The sequence below is a fragment of the Terrapene carolina genome, unplaced genomic scaffold, assembly GCF_002925995.2.
Source record: "Terrapene carolina triunguis isolate 2854851 unplaced genomic scaffold, T_m_triunguis-2.0 Scaffold68, whole genome shotgun sequence".
Classification (NCBI taxonomy): domain Eukaryota; kingdom Metazoa; phylum Chordata; order Testudines; family Emydidae; genus Terrapene; species Terrapene triunguis.
The window spans coordinates 20,151,987-20,164,965 of record NW_020664419.1 but is presented as its reverse complement, the minus strand read 5'-3'; the positions used below and the strand labels follow the sequence as shown (position 1 = coordinate 20,164,965).

At 39.9% G+C, this 12,979-nt stretch overlaps 1 protein-coding gene across 1 annotated transcript in view; it reads left to right on the top strand.

Moving 5' to 3' along the window:
• Window positions 1–12,979, top strand: part of RELN (reelin) — a 430,874-nt gene that overhangs the window by 224,638 nt on the left and 193,257 nt on the right. Inside the window, exon 10 of the mRNA XM_026648676.2 lies at window positions 11,035–11,275. Within this exon, the coding sequence (XP_026504461.1) occupies window positions 11,035–11,275 (241 nt within the window). The remainder of the gene's footprint in view (window positions 1–11,034; window positions 11,276–12,979) is intronic.

The window sequence follows — 12,979 nt, the reverse complement described above, 5'->3', positions numbered from 1 at the left end:
CATGGTAGGCAGTAGTCACAGTATACCAACAGCCTAACCGTTGTCAAGGTTTTTTGTAGGCATCATGGCAAAGGGAAGTTTTGAGGAGGGATTTGAAAGTGGATAATCAGGTATCTTTGCAGATGTTTATGGGAAGCTCCTTATCTGTTACCCTTTCACAGAAGTGAGCCTCTCAGCCCACCTGCGTAGGTCCCCAGGTCCAGTGCTGACCACCAATATATCCCAGAAGCATAGACACACTCTCTCCCAGAATCCCATTCAAGACATGAGCCTTCTGGGTTATAGTTTAACTCTCTCAGGAAGCATGCGATAGGTAGAGTACTTAACACAGAGACACTGTTAGTCATGCAAAAATGCACTGATCCATACAAAAATAATAAACCTTACAAGCATTGCCCCTCACACTAGCCCATCCTTCCCTTGGGAGTCCTTGAAGGACCATCACTATTCACGTAGGCAGGGTCCCCCCATCCCCTTTACCTCATCCAGCTCCTGCAGAAGCTTCCCACGTCTCAAGCTGTGAAAATTGTCCAAAAAGAGAGCACAAATGGAGCAGTTTCTGCCTCTTATAAAATTCCAGTCCCTCAGTCAAGTGACTCCCTGGTCAGCCTCCACAAGTGACCAGAGAGTCCTACCACAGCGTCCTACCTAGTGATTTCATTGTCAGGTGATGTCTCCCCTGCCAGCCTTTTGTCTAGAAAGATTTCAGTGGAGGACAATCCAGATTTAACGACCCCCTATTGTCAGTCCTGTACCACTACCCTGTTGGAATTTCAGTCCAACATGAAGGTAAAGAGGTAACAAAGAAGGTAAAGAACCCCACATCCAAAATGGAGTCTGCAGTCTGACACAGATGCATATAAAAAGCCCCTAATATCTCACAATTCATAAGACATACCAACAAATTCCCCAAATCTTCACTGGTGTAACTTAGATCAAAATCTATCCCTTTGTTTCCTGTTCACACCCAGGTGCTCACATACTATGGTGATGAGCACAGTGTAAGACTAGAATAGAATGGCTTTGTGCTGTTGACTTCCAGGAGCTGCTAGAGGGATAGTGGCTGCATAACTTTACAGCTTCCTTCCCCACCTCCTAAAATCCGTAACCATCAGCTTCCCCCCCCCCCATTTTATATTCATGAGATATTTTTCTACAACTCTGTTCTTTTATTGTAATATTATTATGGATGCTTCTCCATCTCCAGACTTCCTACAAAATCCTAAAAAACAGAAGCTGTCAGTCCTCTGACCAGGGAAAGGCTATTCCTCTGAGACTAGATGAAATTATGGACTGACTACAACAGTGTGGTCACTTGAGATTGGGATCTTGAGAAAAATATTTGAAGATAAAACTGAGATAAAAAATATTACTAGCACACATGAAGCTAATTTGCAAGGATTAGCATCAGGACTAGAGGAAGCTGAGAACAGAATCTTCTCACTACAAAACACAGTGATTACTATACATATAACCTCAGAGCAACAGGAAATGACTATTAAAGCACTGCATGAGAAGGTTAATGATCTTGAGGGAAGATCAAGAAGAAACAATCTGAAAATTGTAGGTCTCCCAGAGGGGTTGGAGAAAGGGAGGTATGTGCAATTTTTATGCACCATTCTGTCGGTGCTGTCAGTCTCTCCCTCCTGATCAGAACTTAAATATTGAGAGAGCCCACTGCTCCCTTGCCCCAAAAGCCTCTCCAAAGGCAAAGCCTTGGCCATAATTGTAAGATTTTTAAAATACAATATTAAGAAACTCATTCTTAAAAAACCCAGTGAACTTAAAAACCTAACATGGAAGGAACACAGGCTGATGATTTTTGCAGATTTTTTACACCAAGAACATGATGGACAGGTGGGACAAATTCATTACATCAAGAGCCCTATCAAAGGGTTGAGCCCTATCAAACAAATTACTCTGTTTACTTCCCTGCTACTTTCAAAGTGAAAAAGGAAGGGAAGATGCTTAGTTTTATGACAGCAGAAGAAGCTGGCAGGTATCTGATCTCACTACAATAAAAGCCCCCCGCAGAAGACATAGACAGGATGCATTAAAACAACTCTACCAGATCAGTCACTGCAATGTTGGAAGTCAATTCTCAGTCTAGCAACCAACTGTACAGGGCAAATCCACCATTTTGTCTCCTCCCTACCCCTTAGTTTCATTTCTTTGAACTTCCCTGGTTTCACCTTCAGAGGGAGCTAGCTGGGGACAAGGATCTCATCTTGACCCTCCATCCAGACTCAGGAAGCAGCCATGAGCTCCGGGGCTCAAGCACCCATCAAAAAAATAGGGAGTGGTCAGCACCCCCTGGACTGGATTAATCTTTTGTGGGTCCTGGTGCCCGGACCATGGCCCCACTCCCTGCTCTGCCCTGAGGCCCCGCTTGCCACTCCACCCTGAGGCCCGCCCCTACTCAGCCTCTTCTCCTCCAGGCTCCACCCATGCTCCACCTTGAGGCCCCACCCCCATTTGGCCTCTTCCCGCCGGGGCCTCGTTCACTGCTAACACGGTGGGGCAGGAGTGGAGAGGAGCACCCACTGGCAGAAACAAAAGTCAGCACCTGTGCACCCATGGATCGGCAAGGTTCACCAGAGAAGTGTGATTTTTGTTTTCTATCTGAGGCACTCTCCCTCCTGGTATCTTTTCCAACCCCTCCACCGCCTTTTTCTTTAATCTACCACGCCTCCTCCCACTGATTTTACTTCGTTTCATACCCATCTAATTTCCTAGATTTCCGGTTTTTCTGGAAATATTCAGTCAATTTGCCCTAAATGTGCACTTATAAGAGATACCAGATCTAAACATTGTAATGAAGAATCTTTTCAATTCCCCAACTGTAAAGAAATCTGATCTTCTAAAATCCTATCCACAAATAATTATTCTGGTTATGAGTCACCAAAATTCCTGAGAATGTGTTAGTATGATACTGTTAATTGTTTTTTTCAATAATAGTTCAGGTTCTTTAGTTTTTATTTTTGTTCAGTTAGTTGAAAAAAATGTTATGCTGATTTACATTGCTGATCTAACTATGGGGCAGTACACTCACCCTATACTCCAGCATGGACAAGGCTCTGGTAGGAGGGAGGTGAAATTTCGGCAGAATTGTTCTGCTAGTGAACCCTTATTTGCAAATAACCTTATTCCAATATAACTGAATTATTTAAACAATTTGTACATCTTTCTCATATCTCCACCGTAGACTTGCTCTTAAGTTGAGATGCTAGCCATCTTCTTCCTTTTTTGTTGTGAATAGTGCAGAAACCATGGCCTCCCTTGGCATGAGACTATTTCCTCTTTATAAACTTAATGGGACTCTAGGTATATCCCAGTTGGGTATTTTGGGGCAAGAAAGTGATGAGGCCATCCCCTTGCAAGTTTCCTAGACATTCGATCCTATTTCAGTTTGGGTAACAGATATGTATATTTTAAGTAATCCTTGGTCAATTTTGATCATTTCTGTTTCTCATGTTATACCTATCTTCTACCTTTCCTGGTCTGCCTTCCTCTGTTCCCTTTCGACTCCCCTTCATAACTCAGTGCAGTGAGGGGGTCCCAGATATACCTTTACTAAATCTGGAACTAACAATGGCCCAAGCAATGACACTATTCAGGTGCCTGATAAAGAGATATTTTATCTCAGCACTCCTTATGGATAATATTATAAATTTTGTTTCCTGGAACATCAAAGGGGTGAGTCAACAAAGAAAAAGTATTATCACTCATCTAAAAATACTGAAAGCAGATGTTCTCTTCCTACAGGAAACTCATCTTAATGACTTGGAGGCAGAGAAATTTAGGAAGGAGTGGATGGAGAAAGGTGTGTTTAACAATTTCTCCTCCTCCCCACCAAAGACGTAACAATAGTGTTTCACAAGAGACTCAATTTCACAAATTCTAGATGTAAATAAAGATGAGGAAGGTAGATTTTTGCTGGAGAATTCTAAGATCTTTGACTTTATGTATACCCTAACTAAATGTACATAGACCCAACAAAGATGATCCAAGTTTTTTTAACATTTTTTTTCCAAATTAATATCCCACTATAATCAATCATCATAGCAGGATATTTAATGAGGTGTTGCTTTTTAGATAAGTCAGGCCAAGCCCCATGTGCACAATCACATGCAAGAAACATTATTAAAGGTTATATGGAAGAATCAGGGTTGAAAGATGTATGGTGGTTACAGACCCTTACAATGAGGGATTTTACATTTTTTCCCTCCCCACCTTACTATTGATGAATAGATTTCTTCCTGATTTCTTACAAATCTGGTGGACTTGGTGCTTAATAATGAAATTGTCTATCATGGTCTCTGACCATGTGTAATGCTGACACATCCCAGTTATCAGCAGGCAGGATTGAACCTGGGACCTCTGGAGCTAAATGCGTGACCCTCTACTGCATGAGCTAAAAGCCACATGACTCTCAGTTAAGGCTGTAGCAGCCTCATTAATCTCTAAGTGGTCTCAGTGCCATTAGAGGGGGACAGAGCACCACACCCAGGAAGTGTGTGAGTTACACATGCACCAGTGATACTACAATTCCCCCCCCCCCACCCTGAGACAAATTGGATCTGTAAAAGGTCAAGACTGAACTCCTCTCTGTTGAAAGATAAACATTTTCAGAACTATGCCACAGAAGAAATTCAGGTTTTCTTTTAAACAAATGACACACTAGGGATATCCCAATTCACCCTATTGGATACACTAAAAGCCTTTGTTAGGTGCAGGGTCATTTCCTACTCAGTGTGTAGGAAGAGGGCTAGCCAGGCTCAGCTCCTGGAATTAACCAAACAATTTAAAGCTATGGATTTAGAATGTGCACACTACCCCTCCCAAGAAAATCTTTAAAAAATTAATCAATCTTTGGCATGATGTAAATAGGCTGACTTCGGCACAAGCAGAATTTGCCCTTTTTAGACTCAAACAAAGGTACAGGGAGTCGAGGGAGAGAACGGGGAAAATTCTTACAAACAGATTCATAGTGGGAGGTCAAAGGTCCCAAAAAGCATCACCCAAATCAGAACAAGGGAAGTTTATTAGTAGTCAAAAGGAGATCAATGATCAATTTTTGAAATTTTACCAAGCTATTTACAATAATGATTCCCCACCTAAAGAACTGAATAATTTTCTTAAAATTCTTAACCTCTCACAAATCTCAGAAAAGCAGGACACCAAGCTGGCCTCTCCCTTGCAATCAGAAGAAATAATCAATGTCTTGGAAGAAATGAGTCCAGGAAGACCCCCAGCTCTAATGGCCTACCAATAGAATTGTATCAAACTTTAAAAGAAATTCTGGCCCCTAAACTGTTTTCATTTATGAAGATGCCTTAAAGAAAGGTAGGTTACCTCCTATTCTGAGGGAAACCCTAATTTCTGTACTAAAACTGGGTAAGGATGCACAAAAGTGTAACAGCTATAGCCCCATCGCTTTAATCAATACTGATATAAAAATTCTCTCAAAAATATTGGCCAAAAAACGTGAAAAAGTAATAAGTAATATGGTTCACCCCTACCAGGTGGGATTTATTTTGAAAAGGTATGGTTCAGATAACACCCATCAGCTGATTAATGTTATGGCATTCCATCAAAACTCTGGCAATTTCCATACAATGATTTCAATTGATGCAGCAAGAACTTTTGACAGAGTGAATTGCAGATACACCTCTACCCCGATATAACGCGACCCGATATAACATGAATTCGGATATAACGCGGTAAAGCAGTGCTCCGGGGGGGCGGGGCTGCTCACTCCGGCGGATCAAAGCAAGTTTGATATAACGCGGTTTCACCTATAACGCGGTAAGATTTTTTGGCTCCCAAGGACAGCGTTATATCAGGGTAGAGGTGTATCTGTTTCTTACCCTGGATAAAATGTGGGTTGGGAAATCCTTAATTTCATGGATAAAGTTGTTACGTTCCAATCCTACCTCTTATATCCTAACAAAAAATAGGTAACTTTGGTAAATTCTCTGGCTACAAGTTAAATGAAGATCTCATTGAGTTTAGTTGGAAGTGGCTCTCCTGGACTCGGATTACTACCAGTTCCCTGAACGAACAATTACCAGGTATTATGGCAGCCAAAAATACTTGGTCTAACATGTCTACTTTAATTTAAAAATCACCCCCTTCTATATAGTGAGGCCTCTATCTAGGATAATTTGAAACTATATAGCAGGCAACATATTCATCTGGCCAGATTGGATCAGGAAAGGGATTTTGACCGTCAGTCAATTTATTGAAAATAACTTCCTCTCTTTTACAAATATTAAAAGAAAGGTTCAATCTAGAAAATAAGAAGGAGTGGCAATATATCAAGCCTAAACATGCCATCTCCCATCTGTTTGGCCCAATGCCTGCACTGGCTTGACCCAGCTGAATTGCTTTCATTTCTCCAAAAATTACTCAGGTTGCCAAGACCTATGACATTATATGCAAACTTCGCCAACAAATTTAAATTAAACACAGATTCCCTAAAAAATGGGAACAGGAACTAGGACAATTATTCTCTGCTAACCAATGGAAACAAATTTTAGCCAGTGCACCAAACCATTTCTTGGACCTCCATTTAAGATTAACCCAATAGAATATCATTTGGAGGATGCACTGGATCCATCCCCAAATCTTCAAAACAGCTGCTAAGTTAAATAAGTGTTGGTACTGTGATTCAGCAGGTGCTAACTTAACCTGGATGGTCTGGAAATGATCTTATACCTGTATGTTTTGGAAATAACATAATTGCAGAGTTAATGTTTTCCAATCAAATACAATTGTGTTACAAACTAAACATATTTTTAAACATAATGGATGTTTAAAAACCTGAGCCGGCTTTTGTAGGTGACAAATCTGAGGAATTGTCACAGATTGAAGTGTCACTAGAGGAGATTTTGGAATTAATTGATAAACTTAACAGTAACAAGTCACCGGGACCAGATGGCATTCACCCAAGAGTTCTGAAAGAACTCAAATGTGAAGTTGCGGAACTATTAACTATGGTTTGTAACCTGTCCTTTAAATGGGCTTCTGTACCCAATGACTGGAAGATAGCTAAATTATAATTATAATTAACGCCAATATTTAAAAAGGGCTCTAGAGGTGATCCCGGCAATTACAGACCAGTAAGTCTAACGTCAGTACCGGGCAAATTAGTTGAAACAATAGTAAAGAATAAAATTGTCAGATACATAGAAGAACATAAATTGTTGGGCAAAAGTCAACATGGTTTCTGTAAAGGGAAATCGTGTCTTACTAATCTATTAGAGTCCTTTGAAGCGGTCAACATACATGTGGACAAGGGGGATCAAGTGGACATAGTGTACTTAGATTTCCAGAAAGCCTTTGACAAGGTCCCTCACCAAAGGCTCTTACGTAAACTAAGTTGTCATGGGATAAAAGGGAAGGTCCTTTCATGGATTGAGAACTGGTTAAAAGACCGGGAACAAAGGATAGGAATAAATGGTAAATTCTCAGAATGGAGAGGGGTAAATAGTGGTGTCCCCCAAGGGTCAGTTCTAGGACCAATCCTATTCAACTTATTCATAAATGATCTGGAGAAAGCGGTAAAAAGTGAGGTGGTAAAGTTTGCAGATGATACTAAACTGCTCATGATAGTTAAGACCAAAGCAGACTGTGAAGAACTTCAAAAAGATCTCACAAAGTGATTGGGCAACAAAATGGCAACTGAAATTTAATGTGGATAAATGTAAAGTAATGCACATTGGAAAAAATAACCCCAACTATACATACAATATGATGGGGGGCTAATTTAGCTACAACAAATCAGGAAAAAGATCTTGGGGTCATCGTGGATACTTCTCTGAAGACGTCCACGCAGTGTGCAGCGGCAGTCAAAAAAGCAAACAGGATGTTAGGAATCATTAAAAAGGGGATAGAGAATAAGACGGAGAATATCTTATTGCCCTTATATAAATCGATGGTACGCCCACATCTTGAATTCTGCGTACAGATGTGGTCTCCTCATCTCAAAAAAGATATACTGGCATTAGAAAAGGTTCAGAGAAGGGCAACTAAAATGATTAGGGGTTTGGAACGGGTCCCATATGAGGAGAGATTAAAGAGGCTAGGACTTTTCAGCTTGGAAAAGAGGAGACTAAGGGGGGGATATGATAGAGGTATATAAAATCATGAGTGGTATGGAGAAAGTAAATAAGGGAAAGTTATTTACTTGTTCCCATAATACAAGAACTAGGGGCCACCAAATGAAATTAATAGGCAGAAGGTTTAAAACAAATAAAAGGAAGTTCTTCACACAGCGCACAGTCAACTTGTGGAACTCCTTGCCTGAGGAGGTTGTGAAGGCTAGGACTATAACAGCGTTTAAAAGAGAACTGGATAAATTCATGAAGGTTAAGTCCATTAATGGCTATTAGCGAGGATGGGTATGGAATGGTGTCCCTAGCCTCTGTTTGTCAGAGGGTGGAGATGGATGGCAGGAGAGAGATCACTTGATCATTACCTGTTAGGTTCACTCCCTCTGGGGCACCTGGCATTGACCACTGTCGGTAGACAGGATACTGGGCTAGATGGACCCTTGGTCTGACCCAGTCCGGCCATTCTTATGTATGTTCTTATGTTCTAATTGGAAGCTGAATACATCTGAAAAACTTTGGCTTAGAAGAGCACTAATAATTGCTAAAAAAGACTAGTACTACAAAATTGGAAATCCAACAATTGAAGACTGGAGTATAGGCATCATAAGCTTGGCCACCATGGAAAGAATTGTATACAAAAACAAGAAAAATTTTCAGACATATGGGCTGTCTCTCTGGAAGTATCTGAATGATCCTATTAAATGCATGGGTTCCCTCCCTCCCTTGCTGCCCCCCCCCCCTCGCTACTTCCTTCCTTCCCTCCCTCATCTTTATCCCCTCCTTCGAATTTTGCTTCTGTTCTTTATCTTATTCTAATAATATAACTAGTTGGATTTTTATAAACCAATTTTGTTTGTGAATTGTGCAATACAAATAATTGATTTATATTTTAACAATTCATATTATATGTGTGACGGGTTAGATTACAGAAACCCCCTTGGGGCTGCCAACTGATGTGCCAAGACTACTTCTGCCTCTGCTTTCCCTGCCAGCTTGGGACTCCAGCACCCTGTCTTGTTGAGCCAGACATGCCCGTCTGAAAGCAACTTAAGAAGTGTTCCTGTCTTTAGCACTCAGATGCCCAACTCCCAATGGGGTCCAAACCCCAAATAAATCCATTTTACCCTGTATAAAGCTTATACAGGGTAAACTCATAAATTGTTTGCCCTCTATAACACTGATAGAGAGGTATGCACAGCTGTTTGCCCCCTCCCCCCCAGGTATTAATACATACTCTCGGTTAATTAATAATTAAAAAGTGATTTTATTAAATACAGAAAGTAGGATTTAAGTAGTTCCAAGTAGTAACAGACAGAACAAAGTGAATTACCAGGTAAAATAAAATGAAACACGCAAGTCTGAGGCTAATACAGTAAACTGAGTACAGATAAAAACCTCACCCTTAGAGGAATTCCAGTAAGCTTCCTTTTACACACTAGTCTCCTTCTAGTCTAAGTCCAGCAATCACTCACACCCCCTGTCGTTACTGTCCTTTGTTCCAGTTTCTTTCAGGTATCCTTGGGGGTGGAGAGGCTATCTCTTTAGCCAGCTGAAGACAAAATGGAGGGGTCTCCCACGGGCTTAAATAGACTTTCTCTTGTGGGTGGAGACCCTCTCCTCTCTCCTATGCAAAGTCCAGCTCCAAGATGGAGTTTTGGAGTCACATGGGCAAATCACATGTCCATGCATGACTCAGTTTTTACAGGCAGCAGCCATTGCTTACCTGCTACCTTGAACGTCCTCATGTAAACTTCTTATGTGGATTAGAGTCTTTTAAGATCCATTGTCCCTTAAGTGCTTCTTGACTGGGCACTTAATTTGCACATTCCTTTCTCAAGAAGCTGACCAAATGCTTTACAAAGGCTACTTAAAAATCAAGCTAGTACACAGCCAATATTCATAACTTTGAATACAAAAATGATACATGCATACAAATAGGATTAATAGATTCAGTAGATCATAATCTTTACAGAAATAGGCTACATGGCATATGTAGCATAAAACGTGTTCCAGTTATGTCATATATACATTCATAAGCATATTCCCATAATGCCTATGGGGGCACTGTCACAATATGTAATTAAATGTTTCCAGTATAGCTAAGTCTAGGTTGTAAATGGTTAATATGTTATGAGAAGTTTATGTATTATGACAAATTTATGTATAGTTTGTTTTTCTGTGTATGTGTTTTAAAAATGTAATAAACATTTATAGAAAAAATAGTTTTGTACCTTCTTTTTGCTTCCTCCTGCACTTGAAACAGCCTCTCCTTTCTAGCTCATTAGGTATCCCTCATCTGTCTTTCAAAACCCTTTTCTTCCATGAGTCCCTCTTTCTATGGGCTCCATGCCCTCTTACACCTATTGCTCTCTGTTTGTTTGTTTGAGCTAATTGTAAATTCTGGTGCAGGGCCTGTGCCTTAGACTGTGGCTTATAAAGCAACATGTTCCTTTATAATCAGATATTCAGTGGTTGCTGTTAAAATGTCAAAATTTGTAAGAGATACCATATGGTTACCACAATTATTTTCTATTCTAAGCAGAGGCTGAAACTGTAAAATGTCAGATCCCACCATGTAAAATCTGTTGGCAAATTCTGACTTTAATGGTGTCCATTGTAAATATTTCATAGTAAAATCAATTTGGTTTTCCTAGAACATTATGTAACATTCCAGTAAAGTACCATTAGATTTTTAATGAATGTTTATTTCTCTTCATTTTCTCATGTATTTTGGACAGGATTATCTTGATTTATTCTTGAACTCCATGCTCATTAAAACTATTTTCTATGGTGCACAGAAAATCTATGGACATGTTAGGACATGGGTGTAACTATATCCCATCTGGTAAATCACTTTGATCAGACAAACCTCCACTGGCTTGATATCTATCTGATTCTGTATCTTGATGTTCTACAGAGCCCCTTCCAATGTCAGCACCGTCATCCACATCCTGTACCTTCCTGAAGATGCCAAAGGAGAGAATGTTCAATTTCAGTGGAAACAGGAGTATGTACATGCTGGCGAAGTGTATGAAGCCTGCTGGGCATTGGACAACATTCTGATCATAAATGCTGCTCACAGACAAATTGTCTTAGAAGATAATCTTGATCCTGTGGACACTGGCAACTGGCTTTTCTTCCCTGGGGCCACAGTTAAGGTTTGCTTAATTTTGTTTTGTACTTTAAAAAAAAATAATGCATGTAGTAATAGAAAAATCACTTTCAGGCAAATTCTGATTGAAGAAGTGTATTTTGAGCTACCACCACCCCTTGCAGAATTTGGCTCTTTTTTTCTTTAATCCTCTTTGAAGTAGCATTTGACCTCTTGTCCATCTCATCTAACTCAAACTTTTCTGCAATTTACCAAAATTAAACAGGGGTTTGTAACAGTTGTCATGTCAAAGATCATGTAGCAGAAAACATATAACTATTTCCTTTTAGCAAAACAGTACAGAACTGTTGAAATGAATACAAGTCTCTCCACTAAGTGTTTTCCAGTCATTGTATTTGTCAGCTGAAGTGTAGTATTGCTGCCAATTATACCTGCTCCATCACCTACCCATGCAATTCCCTTCAGTTTTATATCATTATGACAGAAATGATGATGGTGAAGATGAATGTGACATCTCTCATAGAATCATTGTAAACAATATTTCTTGAAGTCAGTGAACTTGTAACAAAAATACTCAATTTACACAAATTTATAGTCCTCTCCCCCCAATTTTCCTAAATGTGACTTAGGTGAGCATAGTGTATCCATTGCAGTATACATACAGATGTAGTGGGTGCAAGCTACTCCATAAACATATGGCATGAAGAACAGATATCTATATTTTCTGTTCTAAAAATACCGACTTCTGCCACTGGAATTAAATGAGAATCTCAATTAGCTGTCAAGTTTTATTCTCTGAGACATTCTCCTAGAGGGTGACATAATTACAAGGATTTCAGCAGGTCTGATGCCATCCAGGACAGGGCACTTGTACAAAAATCCTGAAATATCTCATCATATTTATAGAAATATTTGTGGTGTACACCAAGAGTGCTATCTACTGAATCATCATCAGTACTTCCTGTAGCACCAAATAGCTCCTCAGAAATCTTCCATTCCCATCATGAGCCTGCTTAGTGTATGAGATCTGCCAAGATCAGAGCACCTGATAGAAAGGCTGCAGGCTGTTTGGTAGATACATGAGCATGCTCTCCATTGGCCTGATTCTACAACCCCTCCATGCACAGAACTCCCATTGACTTCAATGAGATCTCTTTGTGTGGAAAGCTGATAGAATCCTCCCCTTCATGCTGCAAAATATACGAAAGCTTGAATAGCAAATGACTTGCTGTTAACATCTTATTGCTCATTCACAAAAAAGCAGTTGTGTCGTCAAAGTTCACTAATGATATTGGTAGTGTTTTGGCAAGTGCACAGGAAACAGATGTGGAATTCAGGGCAGTGAGGTAGTGTTTATGGCTTCATTCTTTCCCCCCATAATAAGACTTGTATGGCCTCTGATAAGCCTTTGTAGAAATAAATGCTGTTTCTACTATACATTGCAATCTACTCATAGTACATGATAAAGTGCAATCATCTTTTTTGCTTCAGTAAAGTAATTTACATTAAATTGAAAAATTCTGCATATGGGATTTTGGAATGTAATCCTGTGCTGCTTGTTTAGTGTATTTAGTCAAGTCATTTTCTATAGTGGTTTTTATCTTTATTGTGCTTTCAATCTCATCAGTGATGTTTAAGAATACATAACCCCAGTTCACCAGTTAAGAAGATGTTGAAGTAAAGGAAGGACTGATGTGCGTCAGATACTGCTCCTATCAGCTGACGGGGACTAGTGTTTTTAAGTCCAATG